Consider the following 22,352-nt stretch of genomic DNA (forward strand, 5'->3'; position numbering starts at 1 on the left):
GACCCCGCCCTCTAGTTGTGCAGCCCCGAACTGAGCATGCGTCAAGGTGATTTTTGGCCAAAGCGTCTTCAAGCTTAGAGGACCCGGCAGACAGCGCACGCGTAGTGCTTGCCAGTGAAGTGACTTAATCGTTATCCTTGTGCTAGCTTTAGAGGGAAGAGCTGTCGTTGTTGCCACGACACAAACTCATTTTAATGGTTCTGTAGTGACGAAGGTAGCTTAAACAAACTCCATAAAATCTAGCGGTTTATTCAGTCAACCTAGATGGTCTTCCCTGAACCATATATTGTGATAGTTGGGGTCGGGGACATAGTGATGAATACAACAGAGATAGAACCTGCCTCCATGAAGCTTTCAGAATAGCTAGGGAGGGATTTTTGAATTTTTGGACAGGCTTGTGGCACAAAAAAAGCCAAATGTACAAGGAGACCAAAAAGTAGGGCAGTTGGAAGAGAAGGTCTTTCTTAAGGAATTTTGCAGCTGGGATGTGGAGGTTGAATCCCAGGAAGAGAGAACAGCGTGTACAAAAGTCCTGTGGCAGTAGAGAACAAGCTAGGGACAGAGGAAAAAAAGAAAGTCATGTGTCTGCACACTGATGGAGGATTCTGCATTTTAGAAAGGTCATCCAGGCATATTGGAGAGGACTAGAGTAAATGACCAAGTGTAGTGTGTGTGTGTGTGTGTGTGTGTGTGTGTGTGTGTGTGTGTTTTAAAGGAAATAAAACCGATAGGAAATGGTAACTGATTTCTTATGGGGTTGTGGTAGAGGGAGGGAGCGTAAAGATGATTCCTCTGGTTTGGGACTTACTTGCAAGGATTATACGGTCTAGACTAGGGAGCCATACACTGACACAGCAGATGGAGGAAGGTGATGTGAATGTTAGTTTTGTTTCATTTTTATTTGTTGTCCAGCTCACCATCGAGTTTCTATTCTCTCATTGGCTTCTTTAACAGATCTCTCTGCGTCCACTCTTGTTCTTCTTCAATTAGTTCCCTGCAATGCATTCAAAAGAACCTTTGCAAAACACATGTGTGATCACTCCCCTCCCCTTTAATTATTTCATAGCTTTTAAGCTGTTACCCAGAATCCTTGATGTAGACCCTGTCTCCTGCTCCAGCTTCCTCTTCTGCACCACCCTAACCCCCTGCACTGTGCTCCAGTCACTCTACTTTTAAAATCATCAAATGCACTATGAGTACTTCTGCCTCAAGATTTTTGCATTGGCTGTTCCTTGTGCTTAGTACAGTCTTGCATTTCTAACCCCTTCCCTTAGTCTAATTATTTTTTTTTAAATCTTGTTCTTAAAACTTTTTAATATTTGCTTATATTTAAGAGAGAGAGAGCAAGCAAGCATGAGGTTGGGGGTGGGGGTGGACAGAAATATGGAGATAGAATCCAAAGCAGGCTCTAGGCTCTGAGTTATCAGCATAGAGCCTGGTGCGGGGCTCAAATTCACGAACCATGAGATCGTGACCTGAGCTCAAACCAAGAGTCTGATTGATACTTAACCAACTGGGCCATACAAGCACCCCTTTAATCTTTTTTTTTTTTTTTAATGTTTAGTGTGAAGAGGGGGAAGAGACAGAGAGGGAGATAGAATCCCAAGCAGGCTCAGTGCTGTCAGCACAGAGCCAGACATGGGGCTCAAATTCACAGACCATAAGACCATGCCCTTAGTCTCTTGATTTTCCATATTTTAGTTCCACAGTTACTTCCTCAGAGTCTACCCTGATCTTTGGTATTACTTAAAGTAGTGTTATTGCTGTAAAATAAATCCCCTCCCTGCCCCAAATTTGAGGGCTTTACAAAATGGCCCTACCAGCTAGTTACTGCCTATATGGGGCTAATAATTTTCAGGTTTGTTGAAAGAATTAAATAAGATCATATATACAAAGTATGTAGCATAATGCTTGCAACTGAGTTATTACTCAGTAAATTGTGGCTATTATTCTTGTTCCTTCTACTTTCTGAGCAATGAAATAGCAAGGTATGGCAAATATTTATCAGAACTCAAGTTTTAAGAACATTGAAAATAACTGGATACTCTAAATGTCCCTCTTAACTATACCCTATGTCCATTTTGTAATCCGTATTTGAAAATCTCTCTCTCCCGTCCTTCTCTCTCTCCTTTCACTCCTACTCTCCCTCCAGGATGAATTCCCAAGGTGATATCACTTCTTTCCTTGTGAGCCATTTTTATTCCTAACCATTAGATCTCTACCCAAGCCCACCTTCCCTTTCATGGATTTTTATATAGTTTCCTCACATATAGCTCTAGTTGCCTAAATCTGCTGAATTTGATTCCTCTGAACAAGGTTTATGTTCTGTTTGGGCTTAAAGTCCCATGCTATCAACATCTCCTTGTATCCAAAATGTCAAGTTAATTTTTCTTGTTACAGAAGTTAGCTGCAGTCAATATCTCCTTTACCTGGAAATACTTATTTGATGATTCTGCATGTTAATTTTAAGAACTGTGGATTTGTTTGAATGAAACCATGACAGGACTGATTTAAATCAGCTTTAATCTTCCTGTGGTTGACAATATTCTGTTTTCCTTTTCTGATTACACAGTTGATGATTTGTGTGATTTTGGACAATCACTGTCTGAAGAACGGGAGGCTGCCACTGCCCTGAGTATGTTTATGAAAGCAGCTGTATTCTTGCTGTCTTACTTCACAATGACATGCACACACACATGCATGCAGACTTCATGTGAAACAAAAATGGTTACAGAGGAAAATGACCAACTGACAGAATTATTTAAGATTTACACACAGTTTTGTAGACTTACTCCTATGAATTGCCAAATTTTAAAAGGAGACTTATCTTATTTAAAAAAAAAAAAGGTACGTAGGATCATATATGGTACGTAGGAGGCATTAGCTTAGGAGAGAAATAAGGCAAATGGATAGATGTTCAGGAGTATTTCAATGTTAGTAACGTGTGAGTATTGAGCATGTGGCACCATAAATTTTAAAAATTTTATTTAAATAAAGAAAAATCAAAGTATAAAATGTTTGTTGCATGAAACAATCTTTATTAAAGAAAACCTAGAAAGAGTGAATAGCCTTTTTAAGATTCTGGGCTAAGCAAAGAAATGGACAGAAAGTAACTGGGAAAACAATTGTATATCCTGGCTTTTCTTCTGATGTCAACAATATCCTTTTTATCTTTAAAAGGGACTGTACAGACACCTGGGTGGCACAGTTGGTTAAGTGTCTGACTCTTGATCTTGGCTCAGGTCATGATCACTTGGTTTGTGAATCTGAGCCTGCTTGGGATTCTATCTCTCCTCTCTACCCTTTCCCCACTTGTGTGCGCTCTCTCTTTATCTCTCAAAATAAATAAACTAAAAAAATTAAAAAATAGAGACTATGATTTTGATAAAAAAGGGAATGCATTTTAAGGACAACAATCATAGTCAAAAGAGGTTGAGGGCAAAACATGAATATATCAATCTTAATATGCTTAGATATTAAGTAAATGCCTGGGCAATAGGGTGTGTATGAGAGGAGCTTCATGAGCCCTAGAAATGGCAGATTTCACTCACCATCACATGCTTTGGGCAGGTGGGTGTGAGTGAGTCAGTATTGTACTCTGAAGAGGGGCTGCAGATCTCTCTGTCCAGGTGAACAAAATGGTCAGGCACGTAGGTGTCAGCAAAGAAAAACCACCAGAGGCCAGAGCAGGCCCAGGGATGTTGGAGGTCTGTGGGCCAGGTGGGACTGTGAGTGTCCAGAACTGAGGGGGAAGCTGCCGAAGCAGAGGCTGATCAGGGTCTATGTTAATCACTTGGACTTTTCTCAGAAACCTTCATCATACTAACCTGCATTTGAATGTTGAGAGCAGTTTTAAATCTTTAGTTGGGAGTTTTTGTCAGTCACTATTTTGATGCATTTCTTCTGTCTTCAAAAGCCCGTCATCTCTTCTGTGCATTGTGCCACACCTTTGCGAATAATAGGTGTTTATCCAAAAGCAGATGGATAATGTTTCCTGGAACCCGTCTAACCATTGCAGAATGCAGGCATTTTTGTTGTTGTCACACGATATACTTTGTTCCTTTCATTCTGCAAAACTGCTTCCTAAAAATAGTAGGGCAAATTGGAAGAAAATAAGTTGGGGAGGTCTCTTAAATCCTATACAACAAACAAAAATGTTAACATCTTAATGAAAAATCCTTGCAAACTTAAAAAAGGCATATTAAGTTACCATTCATCAAAGATGAATATATAGTAAATAGAGTACTTTTCCTAAAAAGAAGGGGAAAGTGGCTTGATGGAAGAGGTGTAAGGGGAGGCAGAAGCTGCTGAGGTAGGAGGCAAGGAGAAAATGCACTGAGATCAGGGAAACTCCAGGAGCAAGCACTTTAGAGACACAGCATGTGGCTAAACTGAGCCAAGAACTGACCTGAAGTGATTGGGCATGATGTACAGTCCCGTGCTTTCTGTGGTGAGGTGCTCAGCTGTGTTACTTGCTTTGCATTAACTTGATGGGGGCAGAAAGTTAATGTGCTGGGGAAAGGGATCATACTTGACTTAATAGAATTTCCATGCTATTTGGAAATTATTCCCCTCTCTCTTATCCTATGTGAGGAATTAACATTATTATATAAACTCACACCGAAAAATAACCAACTGAAATTCTTTCCCTAAAGACTAAATCAGGCGAACTTTATTATCAGTGAGTTCTGGTATATTTATGGCAGAATGGAAGGGAGTGATGCTCGTTTAACTTTAATAGATTTATAGCTTGGGAACTTGTTAAATTGCAGATTTGCAATTGGCAGTTTAGGGTGGGGTCCAAAATTCTATTTTTTGTTTGTTTGCTTTTTTTGTGTGTGGGGGGGTGGGCAGGTGGGCAAGATTCCAGGTAATTCTGAGGCTGCTGGTATGTGAACCATATCAAGGAGCAAAGATTTTTTTTTTTTTTTTTACAAAACAGACTTTGGAACCAGTTTATTTTGTAATGCCCAGAATTCGGGAGTCCCCCAGAAATGAACCACCAGAGTCCAGAGTCAAAGCCAAAAAGCAAGGGTCGTTTATTGCAGGTTTGAACCCGGGCCTCTGCTCACTCCAAGCTGGTGGAATGGAGAGAGCCAGAGAGCCCCGAACAAAGATGGGGTAGGACTTTTATGAGTTTGGGAAGGGGGAGTTACAGGAAATTGTGACATAGGTACAGTGATCCAATTATTATTATACAATATTATTGACAGCAGGTTTAACCATTCACACTGCCCAGGGTACTTGTTACTTTTGGGACCCAATCACAACATTTAGAGTATTGACCAATCACAGAGTGGGCCCAGGACCCTCACGTAGGGTGTGACTAGGACCTTCATGTAGGGCGTGACTAGTCTTAACCTCCATCTTTAGGCCCGCCCCCAGAAATGTTAATGGTGTTAGGGGGCCTTCAAGGTCAGAGGGGAAACCCGAATCAAATCTGCATTCTTACAATTTCATGGCTTTTCCATTTAGCTGTGTGACCTTCACCAAGTTGCTCAACTTCTCTGAAACTCAATTTTCTTATCTGTATAATTAAGCCTCATGGGCGTGGTGTTCATTGCCCAAGGCGATCTAAAGGATCATAGTTACTATTTTAATATTAATTACAGTTGCATCTCATACTTTTCTCCTTCCTATTGATATAGTATAAAGATCTAGATTGAGTTCCATGATAAAAACTGAGAACTACTTCCCCAAATCTTTCCCTTTTCCTTTACTTTGGAACATGGCCTCAGGTAAAACATTACATTTCCCAACCTCCCTTGCATATAGGTGTGGCCAAGTGAGTCTGTTCTACACAGTGATATGTGAGTGTTCTTAAAAGATTTTTATTAAAAATTTTTTTAACATTTATTTATTTTGAGAGAGAAAGACACAGAGTGTGAGTGGGGTAGGGTCAGAGAGAGAGGGAGACACCGAATCAGAAGCAGGCTTCAGGCTCTGAGCTCGATGTGGGGCTTGAACCTATGAACGATGATATCATGACCTAAACCAAAGTTGGCCGCTTAACTGACTGAGCCAGGTGCCCCAAAAGATTTCTTAAAAAAAAAAAAAAAGCAGCCCAGACTTCTTTTTCCTCCATCTTGCTACTTGGAATGTGGGAGTGATCGCTGGTGCTGCACAGTCATCTTGGACCATGAGACCAAGGGTTATGCTAAGGATAGTAGAGTAGTGAGAAGGACATGTTTGGACCCATCGTAACTTTACAGAGCTCTCATGTGACCTCTCAAGTGTCCATCTTCAGACGTCTTTCTTATAACCTAGAAATAAAGTCATGTCTTGATATTTTTGTTTTTTCTGTTATTTGCAGCTGCATCTAATCCTCACGGATACAAACACATATCTGGTTCAAGTGCTTTCTTTATAAGATACAAGGGATATAAAAATGAATGTCTGCAAATAGCTCAGTCTTATATGTTACATCATTTGGTTGTCTTTCATAAAGTACTGTTTTATAATTTCATTGAAAGAATTTTGTCACCTATAAACTTCACTTTCAAACACCCTCTTCCCTCATTATTTTTTTGGACATGCAGATAAGTCTCCCACCAAATATGTTCTGTAAGGTCGCAGGTCTGAACCAAACTGACTCTAATCAGTAGACAATAGAAGGGCACACATTGCCCAAGGCAGAAGGGACCACTCTTGTAATACCCTTAACATTTCTAAGGGCAGGCCTAGAAATAGAAGCTATAGGTAATCACTTATTGCTTAAGGCTAGTTACACCCTACATGAGGGTCCTGGGTCCTGGGTCTACTCTGTAATTGGTTAACACTCTAAATGTTGTAATTGGATAAACCTGCTGTCAATATTGTATAATAATGATTGGATCACTGTACCTATGTCACAATTTCCTGTAACTCCCCCTTTCCAAACTCATAAAAGCCCTACCCCACCTTTGTTCGGGGCTCTCAGCATGGATCCACTGCACTGGTAAAGGCTGTGAGCCTGAGTTTAGGCCCCAGCGAGCCTAAGTCCTTAATAAAACCCTTTGCTTTTGCATGGGTGACTCCGTCTCCCTGGCGGTTTCTGGATGATAAAGAAATCTTGGGTATTACAGTTCTGCCAAGTCTTTGTCATACATTCTTTTTAAATTATGAGGGAGATGGGGCACCTGGGTGGCTCAGTCGGTTAAGCCTCTGACTTCGGCTCAGGTCAGATCTCATGTTTGTGGGTTCGAGCCCTGCGTCAGGCTCTGTGCTGACAGCTAGCTCAGAGCCTGAAGCCTGCTTCTGGTTCTGTGTCTCCTTCCCTCTCTGCCCCGCCCCCTCTCATGCTCTGTCTCTCTCTGTATCAAAAATAAATAAAAACATTTAAAAAAATTAAAAAATTATGAGGGGGAAAATCAGGACCTGTTGATCAAAAGTCATGACCAGTTTCTCCAGGATCATCCTTTAGCTTTCCCAGTCACCAGCTTCATGGTGAAGAAATAAATGTACATGTTTCATCCCAAGATTTGGCAGTTTCCTACTTAGAGCTTAAGTTCACTGGGAATACTTCATGCTTTTCCCTCGAAGGCAGCATTTCATGTTATCTGAAATTGTTAGTAGATCATGATTTTGTTGAGCTCCAGAAAGCTCTATTATGTTTCTCCCCAAGATACTATCTCCAAAACCAAATAGCATTTTCTTTGGCCATGTCAAGTCCATATGGGAAATCTCTGCACATAGTGTAGAATTATGAAGGTGTAGCAATCATGGGTTATTCCTGGGATAGAGTTTTCTCACTAGCACCTTTTCCTCTTTAGAATTTTATTGAGTATAGGTAACAAGAGCTGTTTCTCTCATTGGTCCAGAATTAATTATTCTTTATTGGCAAAGGTGCATCTGATAGAAAACTCTTTTCTTACACACTATCCTTCTTGTCTGGAATCAGTTGGATTTAATTTGTTAAAGTTTTACTACAACCACTCATAGGATTTTAAGTTGCCGAACAAAAATTTTAAAACTGGGAAATCTCAGGGCTCAGTCAATTGAGGTTCTGACTTCAGCTCAGGTTATGATTTCACGGTTCATGAGTCTGGGCCCCCCATTGGGCTCTCTGCTGTCAGCAGAGCCAACTTCAGACCCTCTGTCTCCCTTCATCTCTGCACCTCCCCAGCGCATGCTCTCCTTCTTAAAAATAAAAACATTAAAAAAAATACATTTAAAACTGGGCAAACTCTTTGTCCACTAGCTCATGGAAGGCCAGGTTCAAAAGGATGATGGTAAAGAATTATTTATTTTAGATATGAAGTGTTATTGTGGTTATATTTTTATTTTTTATTTTATTTTTTAAATGTTCCGATGCTTTATGTCTTTACTGATTTTTTTGGTCTAGTTGTTCTATCAATTTCTAACAAAGGCATGTAGAATTCTCAAGCTATAATTATGGAAATGATATCTCTCCCTTTATTTCTATCAATTATTAATTAATATATTAAATTTTTTAATGTCTTTATTCTTTTTCCCCCACCCCTATTTTTTTATTTGAGGGAGAGATAGAGTGAGTGGGGAGGGGCAGAGAGAGAGGGAGACGCTGTCAACACAGAGCCTGATGCACGGCTTGAACCGACAGACTGTGGGCCTAATTAATATATTTTAATTAACCCAGGCACCCCTAATTAATAGATTTTAAAACTCTGTTATTAGGTTTACACATATTTAGGAATATTATCACTTCCTAACAAATTCCTTTATCATTATAAAATGTCTTTATCATTGATAATGATCTTTGTCTTGCATTCTGTTTTATCTGCAGTTGATTCCACTCCACTCTTCTTATGGTTACTATTTGTATGGTGACTGTTTTTTCTGTCCATTTACTTTTTAAAAAATTAAAAACACGTTTTTATTAAGTTTTTATTTTAATTTCAGTATAGTTAACATACAGTGTTGAATTAGTTTCAGGTGTACAATAGAGTGTTTCAACAATTCCAAACATCATCATTAATTGCTCACCATGATGAGTGTACTCTCAATCTCCTTCACCTGTTTCACTTATCACCCCACCCACCTCTCCTCAGATATTTTAAATGAGTTTTATTTTAAATGAGTACCCTCAGTTAAAGTAATTTTTTTCAAGGGGCTCCTGGGTAGCTCAGTCGGTTAAGCCTCCGACTTTGGCTCAGGTCAGATCTCACGTTTGTGGGTTCAAGCCCTGCGTCAGGCTCTGTGCTGACAGCTAGCTCAGAGCCTGGAGCCTGCTTCTGGTTCTGTGTCTCCTTCCCTCTCTGCCCCTTCCCCTCTTATGCTCTATCTCTCTCTGTATCAAAAATAAATAAAACATTAAAAAAATTTAAAAAAAAGTAATTTTTTTCAATAGGAACATTTTTTACTTGAAGCATACTTCAGAATACATGGTTCTAAAAGATACATATAAAACATTTTATCCAAGAAAAATAGAATACACATTTTCTTTATGTATGCAAAGAAGAATCCTCTGGCTAAATCACATGCAAAGAGAAATAATAGATATCACAAATTTGAGAAGACTGAAATCATACCAATTGTATTTTCCAACCATAATTGTATAAAACTAGAGATTAATAATAAAACAAAGCTGGAAAAAATCAACAATGTAAATATTAAATATTACATTAAATATTTAAAATATTAAAAATTAATTTGTAAATATTCAACAGTACACTATTGCACCAGCAATGAGCCAGATAAGAAATAAAATGGCAAATCAAAAAAATACCTCAAAATAAAAGAAAAGGAAAACACAATATTCCCAAACCTATGGGATGCAGCAAAAGCAAATGTTAGAAATTTATGCTATAAATGCTTGTATTAAGATAAAAATTTCACATAAACAACATTACACCACAAGGAACTAGAAAAGGAAGGAACTTTGCTGAAATTTGCTAGAAGAAAAGAACAATAAAGAAAAATCAGAATAAACAATAACATAATATTGAAAATCATCACCAAAAAAAATCAATAAAAAAAATTGGTAATGCTTTACCTACCTTAACCAAGAAGAGAGAAGACTCAAAAACCAAAATGAGAAATGGAAGAGAAAACAATACAACAGATGACCACAGAAATAACATAGTGTGAGAACATCTCCGTAAACAATTAAGTAATAACTAATCAGACAACTTAGAAAACAAAACCCCAGATAATTCCTAAAAATACATGTTGTCAAGATTGAATCATGAATCTTGAATCCAAGAGGTAGGGAATTGTCTTAGATCAAGAACAAGAATGAAAGCTGTGTTAGAAACCAAAAATCTCCCAGCAAAGAACAGCCATGACTACCTGGGTGCATTGGTGAATTCTAGTAAACATTTAACTAATGGTAATCTTTATCAAAATCTTACAAATAATGGAATAGAGAGAACACATTCCAAATAATTCCATGAGGCCAGTACTACCCTAATACCAAAGCAGGATAAAAACAAGGTTAAAAAATCTGGTTTGTCCAATGTAAGTGTTGCTACTCCAACTTTCTTTTTATGTCCATTTGCATGATAAATGTTTCTCTACTCCCTCACTTTCAATCTGCAGATGTCTTTAGGTCTAAAGTGAGTCTCTTATAGATAGCATATGGATGAGTCTTATTTTTTTTTTCTCATCCATTCTGACACCCTATGTCTTTTGATTGGAGTATTTAGTCCACTTACATTCAACATAATTATTGATACTTTTTTTTTTGTCATTCATTTATTTATTTAAAATGTTTTTTATTTATTTTTGAGAGACAGAGAGAGATAGCAGGAGCAGGGGAGGGTCAGAGAGACAGGGGGATACAGAATCTGAAGCAGGCTCCAGGCTCTGAGCTAGCTGTCAGCACAGAGCCCGATGCGGGGCTCGAACCCACAAACTACAAGATCATGACCTGAGCTTAAGCCTGACGCTTAACCGACTGAGCCACCCAGGCGCCCCTCTTTTGCCATTTTATTACTTGATTTGTTGTTGTTTCTGGAGATTTTCTCTAATCTTTTCTTGTCTTTATCACTTGTGGTCTCTCCTTTGCACTAAAAGAGTCCCCTTTTGGGGCGCCTGGGTGGCTCAGTTGGTTAAGCCTCCCACTTCAGCTAAGGTCAGATCTCACATTCGTGGGTTCGAGCCCCGTGTCGGGCTCTGTGCTGACAGCTAGCCTGGAGCCTGCTTCTGGTTCTGTGTCTCCTTCTCTCTCTGCCCCTCCCCCTCTCATGCTCTGTCTCTCTCTGTATCAAAAATAAAATAAAACATAAAAAAAAAAAGAGTCCCCTTTCATATTTCTTACAGGGCTGGCTCACAAAGTCCTTTAGTTTTGTTTGTCTCTTCTTCTATTCTGAATGATGGCCTTGCTGGACAGAGTACTGTTTACTGCAGATTTTTCCCATTCAGCCCATTGAATATATCATGCCACTCCCTTGTGACCTGCCAAGTTTCTTTTGAGAAATGGAAGAGAAAACAATACAACAGATAACCACAGAAATAACATAAGTTATGCCCTTATAAGTTAAGCCCTTCTTTTGTCTTCCTGCTTTTACGGTTTTCCTTTGTTACTATGTTTTGTAAATTTAATTGGTGTTCGCCTGCTTTAATTGATCTTAAGGGGAGTTCTCTGTGACTCAAGAATTTGGGTATTTCTTTCCCTAGATTAGGGATGCTTTCTGCTATCATTTCAGATAAATTTTCTGCCCCATTTTCTCTCTTCTTCTTCTGGGTCTCCTATAATTCAAATGTTATTATGTTTTAATGGAGTCACTGAGTTCCTTAGGTCTATTCTTATGTTGCATAATTTTTCTTTCACTATAATTGTTCAGCTTCACTAATTTCCATTACTTTGTCTTCTAGGTCATTAATTCATTCCTCTGTTTTTTTCCAGCCTGCTGTTCATTGCATCAAGCCTGTTTCCAATCTCATTTATTGCATTCTTTATTTCTGATTGATTCTGTTTTTTGTTTATTTCTTTCAGAGACAAAGAAAGCACGAGTGAGGGAGTGGCAGAAAGAGGGAGACCGAGAATCCCAAGCAGGCTCAACTACTTAGTGTACAGAGCCAGATGTGGGGCTCAAACTCATGAAACTGTGAGATCATGGCCTGAGCCAAAATCAAGAGTTGGATACTTGCCTTCCATTCTTTTCTCAAGCCCAATGAATATCCTTAGGATTGTTGCTTTCAATTCTCCATCAGTCATGTTACGTGTATCTATTTCACTTATATCTCTGACTGTGACCTTATCTTGTTCTCTCATGGGGAGCACATTTCTCCATCTTGGCATTTTGCTAAGTCTCTGCCTTCTTCTGTGTGTTTTCTAGAAAAGCCTTTTATGCCTCCTGCTCCTAAAAGTAATAGCCTTTTGAAGAAGAGGTCGTGTAGCCGCCAGGGTCTGGTGCTTCGGGGAGCGTCTCTGGTATGTGCTGTATAGGCTCTGCTGCTGTGTTTTGGCTGCTCTATCCTTCAGGCCATTCGTTTACAGAGGCTTTTCTGGCCTGCGGTGGGCAGTGTTTGGTCCTTGGCCTAAATGTGGCAGCATTAACTAGGTGTGCTCTGTTCTGTTTGCAAAATGAGATCTGACACCAACTCCCCCAGAACCGAGGCCCTGTAGAGCTCTCCTGGTCAGGAGATGTGGTGTGGACAGGGGTTTGAGCTGGTGATGAGGTTTGGGGTGACGGTGGGATTCGGAGCTGACAGCCAGGAAAGATTTCTTAAAGACATCTTTGGTGCAAAAAGGTGATTTTGTTAAAGCATGGGGATAGGACCCATAGGCAGAAGAGCTGCACTGAGGTTGTGACGAGTGACTGGTTATACACTAGGGAGTTGGAAGAGGTAAAGTCAAGGGGAAGTTGTCAAAGAGATTTTCATATGCTAAAGAAGATTCACAGGATACTGGAGGCCTAGCTATTGTCAAGGTAGGGTTGCTCTTCCCTCTCGCAAAGCATCCACATTAAGACAGTAGGGAGTTCCTGGAGAAATGCTCTACTCTGTCAGCCCCAAGTATTTTTCAATGGGCTGCACCGTACAAGGAAATTTAACTTTACCCATTTCCTTCTTGCCCCTGTCCTCATATCGCTATGGAGGGGTGATGTTGGAGCTCCAGGAAACTGTGTCTACAGCTTTCTGAAGACTAGGCTAAGACTGCCTTTTTTTGCTGTAATTTACTGAGATATTTGTGTACTGACAGAGACCCATGTACTGTAGGACTGTGATCTCTATCAGTTAACCATTTGTTTTTTGGCAGCCTTTGCTCCCAAGCCAGGATGCCTGAGGAATATCACAGATATCCCACTTGGGGGTGGCAGGGAGGCATTTGCTATCTTATGCTTTGCCCTTAGTCTGCTTTAAGCTTCCTCATCACTAGTGTCCTGCGGGAGGGGCCTGCCACACTGCAACTGAGGCAAGGTTGACGGAGTTGGGTTCGTGAGCCGAGATGAGCCTAGTGTCCTCCTACTTTGCCGACTTGTTGTTCCACGTGTAGTTATGTTTTTAAAGAGCGTTGTTACCCTTTAGAGATTCATACTAAGATATTTATACATTATATGATAGGAGGTTTGGCATGTACTACAAAATAATCCCTGTAAGAGTTACCTTAAGATGGCGACCGAGTGGCCATTTTGCTGTGGGTCGGAGAAGAATTCCATGCACTGACAACCCCCACCCTGCAGACCTGGAATGTCCCGCGCCATTTGAAAACAGCCAATCATGAAGCTCCAGTTTTCCCCTCACCCCAACAAAGGAGGCAACCAATCCCACCCCGCCATGGCCCTAAAATGCCCTTACTTGGTAATTTGCCCTCCCAAGACCATGTAATCCTGACCTCTACCTTAGCCTCAGAGGAAAGAGAACGAATCCAGGCAGCTGCTCCCGACCACCACGCAGACCAGATTCACATTACCAATCCCACAATGCCTGTTGGGGCAAAGGCCAGACCAGATTCACATTACCAATCCCACAATGCCTGTTGGGGCAAAGGCCAGACCAGATTCACATTACCAATCCCACAATGCCTGTTGGGGCAAAGGCCGTACCCGCAGCTGACCCTAATTGGAATTACAGCAACAGGGAACTGGCCATAGGCGAAGGGATCAGATGATCCAATACTTGCTGGCAGGCATGCGAGCAGCCTCAAATAAGTCTGTTAATTTTAATAAGATCCAAGAAATTATCCAAGAGCCCAATGAGAACCTGCAGTGTGGTGTAAGGTCATAAGGCTGTCCTCTCACTCTCGGTTTTGCCTCCGCTGGCCAGGAGGCCTGGTTCGTGTGTTCTTTGTCCTAGTTTTGTTTATTGTGTTGTCTTGGTTTGGTTGGACTGACGCTGTGGGACAGACTCAGACTACCCCTTGACCTTAGTCTTGGACCATTTCAAGGATGTTAGAGAAAGAGCTGATGGATTAGGGCTTAAAGTAAAAAAAAAAAAAGGAAAGTTCTTTATCTTTTGCAGGAACAAATGGCCAACCTTCAACGTTGGATGGCCACACCCTCCCCACCCCGGTTAAAAGATTTTCTTACTCCTAGGATCCTAGCGGCCAAGAAATTACCACTGCCCAAGGAACCAAAACTATTAGAGCCCTCTGTATCAACAGGCTCTCCCCATGGTTCCCATGCTTCCCTTCTTTACCCCGAGGTTCTCCTCGAATACATGTTAAATAACTTCTCTGGTTTCAGGAAAAGAGAAAAGAACTATGGCTTTAACCTAAAGCCATCCTGAAGGGCAGACACACTGCTAGCTGGACTGGCTGACATTCTCTGGGATTGACTAGCTCCCAGAGGGCTCCTTTAATCTTAACTTTGTTTCTTTTGGCTTCCCCTCCCACTATGTTTCTGCACCTACTTGGGCGTGATATGCCTCATTGCCTCCTCCCACCCTCGGGCTAAGAGCAAAGGGCACTCCCTAGGACATCTAGGCTTGGGAGCTGGGGAGGCACTCTTCTTTCTTGACACCCTGAAAATGGTGCCAGTAATCTGTGAGAGTCACCTGTCTGAACCTCTGGAGGTAAGCTAGTTTATCATCTAAATTTTGAATGCACATGTGCTTTTGTCTGGGGTATTAAGTGGAAGTCTGGACTCATGACTTTCCAACCCAGGGCCACACCCAGACGTTAGTGGGCCCTTTAGTAAACCTGTAAACACCTATTTTGTGCCCACTTCTGTACATGTTTTGTCCTGCTGTCATTGTCAATGTCCTTGTTTTTGGTCTTATCTGTGGAAATTGTATGGGAGGGAACGTAATAACCTCTGGTGTGTATGTGAGTGTGAATGTGTGGCTTGGTCTGGCTTGCCTGCCGAGTTCGATTCTGTGGCTCCACAGATGGGCACCCTTAAGTTCCCCCAAAGCCTACAGAGTCTGAGTGGGCCCATCTGCAATTCGTGGTGAATGGCATACAGTCTGTGACGGCATCAGAATAGTTTCTGATTGTAAATCACAAAGCTGAGACTGCTATGGCTAAGCGTTACCTAAGTTCCTTCGGGACAAGGCCTGATGGGTATCTAACTGATCTCATTAGAAGGCGGCACCTGTACCCCTTTGTCTGTCTGCAACACCGCCTCACGAGAACATTACGAGTTGGAACTCTGCAGAGGAGGAGACCTTAGTGGTCTGGCTGAGATAAAATCATACTGAAGGGGACGCTAACTCTGTTCCTCTGCCTAGTAGAACAAAACAAAAGAAGCCTAAAGTCTGCTCCTCTGTCTGAGCTGAAAAATTTTAAACTGGAAATGCTCCTTCTCTGCGTCCCCCAACCCCCCCAGGTGCTTCTCCTCTTTGCCCTCCCTTCCCCTATTCTTTTTCTGCCCACCACCTGGATGAGGAAGGGCTGGCCTGCATAACTGACTCAGGCCTTGGGCAAGGCCAGCTCCTCCCTCTGCCCTAGGTGATAAGAAACAAAAGACCACAGAAGTCAGATTTTTGCACCAAATTTCCAGGTCAAAATTAACTATGGGAAACAAAGTGTCTCACCTGGGCTCATTCAGTGTTTGAATTAATCTAAGTCTGTTGGTTTGCTTCTACCTGGGTTTGCTACAGTTCAAATAAGTTCCTGTTATCTCTGCTCCAGGTGGGTAGCAACGAATAATTTAAAGTAACAGTTAATTTGGTCTGTCTCAGTTTTCATGGGTAATTGTTACATGTACTTAGGACAGACCAAAGTTGAGATAAATAGAATTTTTAAAAGTACACCAGTATAAGGCTAAAATTCTGCTGTTCTCTCCGTTCAAAAGGCAAAGTTTTCCTGGATTGCTGATCTGCTCTTGATAAGACTGTCTAAATAGAGGGTTTTTCTTCTGTCTGCCAAGAAGGCCAAAGCTTTATTTAAGTTGTATCTTTGTCAATGTGTCACTAAATTTGTCAAAGTGCTAACAATGTCCATCTCTGAGATTTTGTCACAAAACATGTTTCTTCTTCAAGGGAAGTTGTAAAGAGGGCTTTTGGGACATATACAAGTAATTGTCATCTTTTTAAAAAATTTTTTTGGTTTTGTTTTGTTTTTTATTTATTTTTGATAGAGAGAGATGATGTGAACAGGGGAGGGTCAGAGAGAGACGGAGACACAGAATCTGAAGCAGGCTCCAGGCTCTGAGCTGTCAGCACAGAGCCTGACACGGGACTCGAACCCACAAACTGTGAGATCATGACCTGAGGCGAAACCGGACGCTTAACCAACTGAGTTAGTGTAAAGTTCAGTGGCATTTAGTGCGTTCACAATGTTGTACAGCCATCACTACTATGTAGAATATTCTCATCACTGCAAAAGGGAACCCCATACTCATTCAACAGTCATTTCTTATTTCCTCTTCTCTCCAGCCCCCAGAAACCACTATGGATTTTCCTCTTCTGGATATTTCATACACATGGAATTACACAATACGTGACTTTTTTTTTTTGCCTGATTCTTCTACTTAGCATAATGTTTTCTAGGCTCATTCACATTGTCATCTGTACTTCACTCCTTTTTATGGCTGAACAATGTTCCAGATATACCAGATTTTGTTTATCCATTCATAAGTTGATGAACATTTGTATTGTTTCTATATTTTGCCTATTGTGAATAGTGTTGTTATGAATATTTGTGTACAAACAGTGGTTTGAATTCTTGTTTTCAATTCTTTTGGGTATATGCCTCGGAGTGGAGTTGCTAAGTCACATGGTAATTACTGAACAGCATAACTCATTTTTCCAGTGTCTGTACTATTTTTGATTCCTACCAGCAATGTATCAGAGTTCCAGTTTCTCAATATCCTTACCAACACTAGTTATTTTATGTTGCATTATAAAAAAATTCTGAGTAGATATGAAATATCTCATTATGATTTTAATTGACATTTTTCTGACTAATGACATTAGACATTTTTTCATGACCTTGTTAGCCATTCATATACCTTCTTTGAAGGATGTCTATTAAAATACTTTGTCCATTTTTAATTTTTTTGCCTCTTTGTTGAGTTTTATGAATTGTCAACATATTCTGAATAATTGATTCTTTAAAAAAATTTTTTTTAATGTTTAATTTTGAGAGACAGCAAGAGACAGTGTATGAGTGGGGGAGGGTTAGAGAGGGAGAGGGAGACAGAACCTGAAGCAGGCTCCAGGCTCTGAGCTATCAGCACAGAGCCTGATGTGGGGTTCTAACCCACAGACCATGAGATCATGACCCAAGCCAAAGTCTGATGCTTAACCAACTGAGCCATGCAGGTGCCCCTAATAGATTCTTATTATATATGTGATTTGCAAATATTTTCTCTATAATTGTTTTTTTTAACACAGGATAGTGCAGAGCCCAAGGATCTCAAATGTTCTAATATTCAGTAGAATGGGTTGAAAGTATAGATTAAAAAATGGACTTTGCCTATAGGCTCATTATTAACAGGAAAAAAATATTTCAAATTCTTGAGTTGTAGGCAGTAGTAGTCCATTTCTAATACCCAAACACATCCCCAAACTTGAAGTATGTAGATGTGCAATTTAAAAAAATTATTTTGGGAGTGTGAGGGACAGAGATAAAGGGAGAGAGAGAGAACTCCAAGCAGGCTCCACACTGCCAGTGTGGAGCTGGATGCAGGGCTCATCCTATGAACCTTGCAATCATGACTTGAGCTGGAACCAAAAGCCGGACACTGAACCAACTGAGCCACCCAGGCGTCCCTAGATGTGCAATTTAATTCTCAGACTGATATATGGAACATTGTCTTGGGCCATAATTAAAATGAATCTTAAGGAGTTTAAGGAAGATCATCACAACTGAAATTCAATGTGTTAGAGTTTTTCTCTTTCCTGGACCTTTGAAAAATAATACATATTGATTAAATTTAATGTGCTGGGTTTCCAGGTTTGGAAATTTGGCCTGACATTACAACTGATATTTGGAAGTCAATAGTCTCCTGACCTTTATGTAGATTAAAGATACTCTATGCAGAATTCCAATGAATGACCTAGAGATGATGTGTCAGTCAGGGTCTATCCAGGAGATATAAATCACTCAGTAGTTTGAGTGGAACATTTTAATATAAAGTGTTACTATTTAATGATGAACTACTAATGAGTTTACAGCATGGAATTAACTAAGGGATTAAATAGTTAACAGAGGATTAACAACGAAGCAATAAAGAGAACTCAGAATATAAGAATCGTAGGGGAGAGGGAATAGCTTCTACAGCTAACGATCAGTACCCATGAAAGGAAAAGACTTGAAAGGAGGCCAACACTGACATCCAGACCCTGTTAGAGAGGGTGTAGCTGTGGCCTACTTAATGGCGGAGAAATCCGTTGCGGTATGGCCAGAGGTGGCTGGAAACCACCTCTTGGGGCCCCAAAGAAACTAGCTGGTAATCAGCGTTCTGCGGTGTTGGGGAAACTCACTGGGAAGCCACCCTCTGAGGTGCCAGTGACACTTTGCAGTGTTTCTGGCAAAACCTGCTGGAGTGTGAACTCCCCTAGGTGTCCCCTAGTTTGCATGCTTTTAAGAGTTTAGGGAGCCAAAACCACACACAGGAACCAGGATGTGTGGCCCCTTCCTCCAGGAATGTCCCTTCCACGCCCCCTGCTGACAAAGCCTAACATAGCACCAGCTGCCAAACGGAAAAAGTTCACCTGGTCCAGCTACAGTATCACAAAGCAAGACAAAGAAAGGTGGATGTGGGGCTGACAGACAGTAAATGATAACTGGAACAAAGGGTGTTTTGTGACTATTTGAGAGAAGAATCCAGAAAAAAGTACTGTTGATGAGGAAAAAAACTCAGAAGTGGTCATGTGTGCAATGCATGGTGGCAGTGTGATTAATTTGAGCATGAAAGCTCAGCAGTAGCTGAATCAGGAAACCTGTAATAATTAAAACAGAGATATGTTGAGGATTATCTGAATTTGTGAGCTCAAAGTTCCCAAAACAGGAAGTTCTCTTTTGGACGAGACCCAAAGATAATGCCCAAAGCAGGTGCTATACAATTAATTGAGTCAATATCCCATGTTCTAGATAAAGTGTTCCATTAAATGAAGAATTACAGATATCACCAAGCAGATGGCTTGTCTGTCTGTCTGTCTGTCTGTCTGGGAGTATTGTGGTAAAGGGGCCTTGAAATCAGACCAGGCCTATTTTTAAGTATAAAAGATAAAATTTTCCTTTTAGGTGTGTATCAATTAAGAATGTATTTTTTTCTGAAAGTAACAAATGACCCCCCCCCCATGAGTAATAAATAATAGTGGCTTCAGGAATAAAGAGTAAGACATTTAATTATCTTACTTAACAAAACATCTGGAGGAAGAAGCTCCTTGATAGCCTCAAAGACCCGCATTGTTTTCATCTTTATGCTCCTTCTTCCTTAAAATACTGGCTGTGGCTTCACGTTGGCACAGGGTGTCTGTGGCTCCAGGTACAACTTCACCATTTAAGACAAGAAGGAAGAACCGAGCTGCCACACACACCTATGCTCAGCAGACCTCACTGGGATCGAACTGCGTTTGATAAATATTTTAATGAACTACCATGTGTGGCAATGGGTCAGGCTGTGAAATTTAATATGTAATATTCTGGGCCCTTCCTACAAAATCCAAATATGAGACTTGTCCTTCCTAGAGCTTCCTTTCCACTGTACACATGTCTGACTTTGCATAGCAGTATTTTTCTCCAATCCCTGCATACTTAAGGGAATGCCTCTGCCTTGAACCTTCCTGGTACATTTTAAGAGCTATCCTGTATTTATTTTTACTATAAATTTACTACAAACTTTACTATAAAATGTTTTTAGGATAGCTTTTTTGTAATTTTTTTGTGATAGAACTCACTAATAGAAAATCCATTTTAAAAATATAATCTCTACTGATGGGAGCAAAGAGTTAAAAATTTTTTTTCTTAATGTTTATTTTTGACAGTGAGAGAGAGAGATAGAACATGAGAGGGGGAGGGGCAGAGAAAGAAGAAGACACAGAATCCAAAACACATTCCAGGCTCTGAGCTGTCAGCAGAGAGCCCAATGTGGGGCTTGAACCCACAAACACGAGATCATGAGCTGAAGATGGACACTTAACTGACTGAGCCACCCATGTGCCAGTGATGGTAGCACAAATTCTCTTCTCTCTCTCCTTTCTCCTCTCCTTTCAACCTAATCAACTATTATTATACTAAATAATAGGAAAGTGCCATCTTTCAGGCACATTGTCTTTGTTATTAGAGTCTGGTTTCTATTTGAGTAGGGGCAATTTATGGTTGATTTTGACAGCAAAAAGAATATTTCTTTTCTTTTAATAACTTACTAATAATGACAATTTCTTATTATCTATCTTACTACTTTAGAAGGATTGTTCATTCTTTCTGTAATTTCTTGGACCAATTCTTAGAAGCTCATGGAATAACTCTTTAATAGAAAAAAAACAATGTGTTAAAAATTCAATATATGGAGGTGCCCTGGCGGCTGGCTTAGTCGGTTAAATGTCCAACTCTTGATTTTGGCTCAGGTCATGATCTCACCATGGTGAGACTCCACGCCCAGCATGGAGCCGACTTAAGATTCTCTTTCTCCCTCTCCTTTCCCCCACTCTCTCTCTCTTCCCGCACACACAAAAAATACAATATAGTTAACACATGTTATTTGATAACCTTCTTTTACTAAGTTTCAAGTATCTATGAAAAAATATGTTGGCTTTATTCATCCTCTGATACCTTCTCCTTCATTTGTTTTCTATAGTATAGAGTCCTCTCTTACCAAGTTTGTCTCTTCAGAGAAGTAGCCTGTCCTTGGCTTGTTTGTATAAACATTACATAAATAATGGAGAGGATTTTCTCTCATCATGTTTTTCTGAGATTTTTTTTCCCTCCAAAAATGTTTTCAGTTTCAAAATCAAACTCCAAGGGCACCTGGTTGGCTCAGTCGGTTAAGCATCTGGCTTCGGCTCAGGTCCTGATCTCATGGTTCCTGGGTTCGAGCCCCGCATCAGGCTCTGTGCTGACAGCTAGCTCAGAGCCTGGAGCCTGCTTCAGATTCTGTGTCTCCCTCTCTCTCTGACCCTTCCCTGCTTGCGCTGTCTCTCTCTGTCTCTCAAAAATAAATAAAAAACATTAAAAACAAAAACAAAACAAAACGAAAAACAAAATCAAACTCCACAGATCCATGAAAGATAAGTAGACACAAAAACAGTTTAGCTGGTTCAATAGAATGTGCGAAAGACAGGAAGCAACTGCTAGATTCTCAGTCTTTCCTTGTCCCAAATCACACAAGTCATCAACTGAGTAATCAGAGAAGGAAAACAAACCATTTTTAGCTGCAAGAAGATTTGAATACATAATATGCACTGTAAACCCACAACGGATGTTTCATAACCAAACCAAGATGATTTTGTGACTTGAGTTTCCTAGTACAACATACATTGAAAATTCCACAAAAATATCACATAGGCTCATTATGTAAAAACACTCAAATACTGAGATGCAAGATTTTCTTGCCTCTTGGGAGCAGGGTTAACGGGCATCAGTAGCAGGTGCAAACTATTCCAGGCAGAGGGCTGGGCTGGAAAGAATATATGTATTCCTCAGTTCTAGAAATCAATGTTTCTGAGGGATAAGGAGGAGGAATTTCTGGGGCCAAGTAAATCTTAACTATTCTGAGTCACTGAAAGAGGAATCTAGAAGTGTTCATGTTGTCTGTGGGATCATATAAACGTAAGCTTGACTTGTTGTCATTTACTGTTCCTTATGTTCAGCTTCCTTGTTGTAAAATGGGGATATACCGTTGTGTCTATTAGGCAGCATCTGGATAATCTATGATGCATGAGACAGATTGTGGAGAAGGGCTGGCTCTAGCTGTGTCCCCAAGAGTGACTCAGAATATCAAGAGAGTATGAGAAAGAGTAACTTCTGCCATTGTCAGGAAACTGACAAATCAGGAAGGCATTGTTGGGACACTTGGTTCCATAATCACACCACCTCGGCTTCAGATTGGGGTTCGAAG

At 40.4% G+C, this 22,352-nt stretch overlaps 1 protein-coding gene across 1 annotated transcript in view; it reads left to right on the plus strand.

The window, feature by feature from the left end:
* Nucleotides 1–18,688: 18,688 nt before the first annotated feature.
* Nucleotides 18,689–22,352, plus strand: part of AARD (alanine and arginine rich domain containing protein) — a 54,532-nt gene continuing 50,868 nt past the window's right edge. Inside the window, 1 exon segment of the mRNA XM_029923316.1 lies at nucleotides 18,689–18,836. Within this exon segment, the coding sequence (XP_029779176.1) occupies nucleotides 18,689–18,836 (148 nt within the window).

Source organism: Suricata suricatta, chromosome 15 (assembly GCF_006229205.1).
Source record: "Suricata suricatta isolate VVHF042 chromosome 15, meerkat_22Aug2017_6uvM2_HiC, whole genome shotgun sequence".
Classification (NCBI taxonomy): domain Eukaryota; kingdom Metazoa; phylum Chordata; class Mammalia; order Carnivora; family Herpestidae; genus Suricata; species Suricata suricatta.